A 6,000-nucleotide genomic window follows, 5' to 3' on the forward strand; every position below is an offset into this window, starting at 1 on the left:
AATGCAGGCACTTTGAATGTTTGACTGTGGAAGATTTAAATCCCACAGGCTTTAAGTGTTCAACTCTTTACAGCAGTACAGGACTGGTGTTCATCTAAAGCTGTGGTTCTTGACCTTCCTAATGCTGCGGCCCTTGAATACAGTTCCTATGGGTCGTGACCCACAGGTTGAGAACTACTCTTCCAAAGGCTTCACAAATTTTACTTTACTTAATCCTATGAGGGAGCTATTACTTATGTCATTTTACAAATAGAGAAATCAAGGCAGGGGGATTTTAATCAGCATAGTGGCAATGCCAGGACTCTGCTGTGCGTATGTGCACATTGCACTGACTGTTGCCTCTTAACATAGAAAACCTTTCGTCCCACCCTCCCTTAAACTTCAGACTTTCCTAGAATAAGTCAGGGCCGTCTAGATTATGTCCTAGTTAGACTGTGCTTTTATTCTGGAGAGACATCTAGGTTAGTAGCTGTAACCTCTCAGGGTTACATACTTCAGGTGCTTTTATCCTTCAGTGTTATCTCTTTACCCATCTGATTTTGAATTACAACAATGAAAACAATTCAGATCTCTGTAATGCATTACTGTGTCCTTGAAATGAGAATCTTGGGTTAAGGCCCAAGCCATCTGCATGTTCCAAACCAACTGAACGGCTGTTGGCATTCTCGGCCTGTCACAGAGATGGAAGTTTCACCACACTGGGGCTTTGAAGCTGCATCAGTGCGGCAGGAGAAGTTGTGCAGTCAGTAGAGGGGAAGAAAGCGTTCGTTTCCATGACAAGAGCCCATTCTTCAGCTGTGGGATTGATTAGGAGGAGCGTGCTGGATTTGGGAAACTAGATCAAACAAATCTCTTAACACTGTGTAAAAATAAGGCCTCTCCTCACTGCAGCACACCACCAGCCGCGGTGCATAATGACGGGTACTGGGCCTGCCTTTTCCCAGGCAGAGTGACTTTAGAATGACTAATGAAATTCATGACTCATTTGAGAGAAAGAAAGTAAGAGTAAAAAGCACTATAAAAATCCAGCCCAATTCAGGGTAATCTTGGCACAAACTGCATCCCTGTTGGTGCATTTCCAAGAGAAACAGGCACATTAAATTCAGGAGGGGCAGCCCGGCCCTGCCGAAGCTGTAAATCCATGCTGCTCCACTCCCAGTTTCACTCGGCATCTCCGCACAGAGGGGCAGTGAGCAATCCACTGGTCCCCCCGTCCTTGCGTATACATCTGGGTCTTTGCCCAAAACACTGAGCATCAGCGCCCTTGCTCCGAAGAGACCTACTGGATGTATAGCCTAGATTCTCATCAGCCCAGGTGCCGAAAACCTGTGTGATGAACCAGACTGAATCCCAGGCTCTAGGTGCTATGGAAAATATCATTGCTGTTTCGTTTTAAATGTTCTATCTGCAAAAATTACAATACATTGAATAGCTTGAACATTCTACATTGATTAAAAAATTGCCTGGAAAAATCAAACTTCACCACTGTTTTTCAACCGTTTTTATCTCATAGCACACTTGAACCCACAGTTAAACTTTCCCAGCACACTTAAATTAGGTTGATCAAAACAAAGAGGAAAGGGGAGAGGAAGAAGGGTGACTGGTGGGCTCTCACCTAATGTGCAGCAGGTGGGGTGTTCAGCACAGCCCCTGGGTGAAGGGCTCAAGGACAACTTGAACTTTACCTCAGAATTGAAAACAACGTAACCTAAACATTTGTACCCTCATAGGAATCTGATTTAAAAAAAAAAAAAGCTAAAAAGAATATACAAACTGTGCTTTGAACTTCTTTTGAAAAAATTAAAAAAGCTTAATTAGTGATCATTAAAAAATTTCTCAGCACACCTAGGATCCTCTCATAGCACACTGGCTGAAAATCACTATTCTAGAGGCCAAAACTTAGTAAATGATAATGAAGCAAATTGGCTGGGTTTGCAGCCTCGTATCAAAATAACCTCAGTGCAATATTTTAAACACGAAATGCCTAATAAATATTCATTAATGGGCGGACATGTCAGAGCCTGAAATGAATACTTCAAAATGTGTCTTAACCACAGATGTTTCCAGGCTATCAATTTTATTGGGGGTATCAAGGAGGCATCAGGATTTAGTTTCTCTACGGCTTTATTGATAACCCATATCTGGGGAGCCCTGATTTGCCTGTTGTGTTAATTTTAAGTAACATTTGGGCCCCAGTAAAAGATCTTTGGAAGATTTTCTTATATCCAGCTTCTTAATGAATGACCAAGTTTGGGGCTAGTGGGAGATAAAATTTAAAAGACAGTGAAAGCCTGGGCTGGGTGCAGTGACTCACACCTATAATTCTAGCACTCTGGGAGGGCGAGGCAGGTGGATTGCCTGAGCTCACAGGTTTAAGATCAGCCTGAACAAGTGTGAGACCCCATCTCTAAAAAATAGCCAGGCATTGTGGCAGGCGCCTGTAGTCTCAGCTACTCAGGAGGCTGAGACATGAGAATTGCTTGCACCCAAGAGTTTGAGATTGCTGTGAGCTATGAAGCCAAGGCACTCTACCCAGGGTGACAAAGTAAGACTCTGTCTCAAAAAAAAAAAAAAGGCCTGCAGAAGCCCTGTTTAAAAAAAAACCTTATGTCATTTGCCTATGAATTACAACACTCCTCACTAAAACAACATTCTCCTGCTTCTGACACCTGGTTTTAGGAAGGGGAAGAAGAGAGTTAGTAGCCTCACCCACCATGGGGCCCCATTGTGATGAGTACCACAGGGCATTATATACTTAAGCTATAGAAATTGTAGGAATATAACCAACAGATCAAATCTACAGCCACTATAAGAGCCGAGCACTTCAGAACTGAAGATGTGTGGGAAAGTTTGTGAGAGAAACACATGATGTTGTGGGCACAAGGTAATAGATACAATCTCTTGAGCCTGTAGCTGGACTGGACTGAAATACCACTCCTTAAAGACAATCAAGCCAACTGAACATAAAACAAAACTGGCACCAAACCAAACATCTGGAGCCTGCATTTGCAATTCTTGGAATTAAACTTTGAGAAATAAAGAGTTGAAGCTTAAAATAAGTCGAAATAACATAATAATATCAAAAGGCATTCTAGAGAGACTTTTTTAAAAATTTATTTTTGTGCTGTGGAATGCTATCTTTTTTAAATTTAATTTTAACCTAAAATCAGTTCAGGTACAAATGTTTTAGTTACCTGAACTGCTTTTGTCAAAATTGTGAGGTCCCCTTGTAATTTGAGTCAACAGTCAATTATGTGGTCCCCTCACCCGGACAGCGTTCATTGTACCTGTTAGGTGTGAACTGACCCCTCACCTATTTGCTTTCTGCTGAGTTTTACGACCAAATGTCGTAAAATGAGTTCCAATTTAATAGTGAGCACATGTGGGTTTGTTTCTCCATTCTTGTGTTACTTTCCTTGGAAGGAAGAACGGCCTCCACTTCCATCCAGGTTCTTGTGAAAGCTATTAGTGCGCCACTTTTTTGTGGCTGAGTCGTGCTCCAGGGTATGCACATCCCCCATTTCATTCATCCGCTCACGAATTGATGGGCATGGGATTGATTCCACATCTCTACAAATGTGAGTTGTGCTGCAATAAACATTCAAGTCCATGTGGCTTTTTGATAAAATGACTTTTTTCCTTTGGGTAAATACCCAGGAGTGGGGTTGCTGGATCCAATGGTAGGTCTACTGTTAGTTCTCTGGGTGTCTCCATGTAACTTTCCACAGAGGTTGCACTACTTTGCCCTCCTCCCCAACAGTGTTGCTCTCTTTAAATCACCCAAGTCGTGCTATAGTATCTCAGTGTCTTCTGCCTCAAAACACCCAATGTTTCACGGCTCTTCCACCACATAGATTATGTTGGTCTAAAGTTCTTCTTTTGTCCAAATATTGTGCGGGGTCTGTATTTTTATTTGCTAAATCTAGCCACTTCATGTGAAGGGCCTTCCAGAGAAAACATTCACCTTACATTGCCCTTAGCTTACTTAAGTATGTGTGAATTGATTTTTTTTTCTTTTTCAATTCAGAAAGTGCATGGAGATTCTTGCTATTGGATTCCTGTGTTCACATTTTTTTTTTAATTTGGAAAATCATCAAAATAAATATTGACTGTTACTTTAAGGAGCCTGTTAGCAATTATTTAAACGTCAACAAAATTTTCTGGTGTTTTATGAGCAGAGATCTTCAAAAAAGTCTTTTAAAAATCAATCCTAAGTCTGTGTGCTTTACAGAATGAGGAGCAGTGGCAGGGGCAGCTGGAACTGGGGTATGTTCAGGGGTTAGAGGGAAAGTGTCTGATGTCATTGTTGGGGAAAAGAAAAGAAATGTTTTTTTTTTTACCTACGAGATCATTTTTAGCATCCCAATTTCATGGCGACCATGCCAGCTTCTAGGAGGCCAAAACTAACCCGAAGGACCACCCCTGTTGATTTAGGTTGCAGAAATCAGATCTAGAAATAATAGTAAGGTGGTTTTGCCCTAAATTCCTAAAGTATCTGTGACTCCATCAGAAAAACTGTGCAAGGCCAAAGCCTCAGTGATAACCAAGAAATGAAATCCAACCAGGCTTAGAAGAGAAGGGAGCGATGATATGTGTAAGTGGCTAATATTATATTTTCTCTTCCTACAGCAGGAAAAGCCCAGGCTTCTGGAGCCTTTGGACTATGAAACTGTCATAGAAGAACTTGAAAAGACCTATCGGAATGATCCTCTTCAAGATCTCCTGTTCTTCCCCAGCGATGACTTTTCAGTAAGTCTTCTCATGCCATCTGAATTCAAGGGGGCCCCATACATTGGGTCTCTGTCTTTCCCCAAAGATTCAGAGAGCTCAGTCCTCTTCCTCTGGCCACCTGCTGCATCAGTCTCTGCAGTGGGAGCTCACATCTGGCAAAAGAAAAAATTCATGGGCCTTTTAACATTGGCAGTGACCACTGGGGACAGAGGTGGCACAGGATGCTGCCTGGCACTTGAGTCCTTGCCAAGGTCCCAGTTTCTAACCACCACCTCACCTGGACTCACAGATTACTTCTTCCCTCTGGCCATTTCTAAGTGAAAGCTCCCCAGCAACAGAAACCAGCCAGTGGCAAAGTTAGGAACCTATTGGCATAAAAGACGCAATTCTTAAAAGTCACCCTGAATCTCAATCTGCCTTTTTTAGGGATTTGTTGATGCATTGGGGCAAAGAAAGAGAGGCAAAAACATCTTCATGGAAGGATTTGTAGTCTGAGATACATCCCTTAGGGCATGCCCACCACACAGATTGCTCCTTGGGGCAGTGGAGAGAATAAATAAATTAGGAAATGCATTTGGGAGGCAAGCATGACGAAGTTAGAGACGGTGAGAACTGCACGTCCCACACAGTCCATATTGCTCTTTGTGGTCACCCTAAACATTTTTAAGTTGTTAGTAAATATCTAACTATGCAAACAACGATCTCAACCGGCACTTAGTCAACGTGGCTGTTTTTTCTCCTCAAGGAAAGGTATTCTTAGCCATCACAGACTCTATCATCTGAAAGCAGGTGAGAAGGCAGCTCAAGGGCAACCCTGAGAAACAGCCACAGTTACCACCCTCCAGGAATATGGGCTTCGGCTCCCACGCTTTCTCCAAACAGCCTCAAACTTCAGTCCTTTCACCTTTGGGGCAAATCTGGCTTCTGGTTTCTAAAGGGTTGATTTATTTTTAACCTTCCTCCACGGATTCATGAAAAAAGAAGATATAAAGAAATTAGTAATTTTCTGTTCCAAGTATAAAGAACAATGGAAGAAAGGAGACAGATTTGTAAATAAGAAAAAAGAAATTCTTCCCGCCCGTTTCTGTAGATTTTTAAATGGCATCTGCGTTGGTGTTGGCACATCTTGAGAGAGGCTTATCTCATCCAGAAATCTCATTTCCGTAGTTGGACCCAGCCAGTGGGGCTTGAACTAGCATAAAGTTGAATTTTTTTTTTTTAATTCCACATCCTCATTTTCATTTTTCAGACAGAAGCTAAACCTGAAAA

At 42.1% G+C, this 6,000-nt stretch overlaps 1 protein-coding gene across 3 annotated transcripts in view; it reads left to right on the top strand.

Annotated features, from left to right (window-relative positions):
- DOCK10 (dedicator of cytokinesis 10) overlaps positions 1-6,000 on the top strand; it is a 194,932-nt gene that overhangs the window by 44,218 nt on the left and 144,714 nt on the right. For all 3 annotated transcript variants that reach the window (XM_023510352.1, XM_023510353.1, XM_003784896.2), the window contains exon 2: positions 4,630-4,749. In XM_023510352.1, the coding sequence (XP_023366120.1) occupies positions 4,630-4,749 (120 nt within the window). The remainder of the gene's footprint in view (positions 1-4,629; positions 4,750-6,000) is intronic.

The sequence above is a fragment of the Otolemur garnettii genome, unplaced genomic scaffold (genome assembly GCF_000181295.1).
Source record: "Otolemur garnettii isolate 467f Iridium unplaced genomic scaffold, OtoGar3 scaffold00013, whole genome shotgun sequence".
Lineage (NCBI taxonomy): Eukaryota > Metazoa > Chordata > Mammalia > Primates > Galagidae > Otolemur > Otolemur garnettii.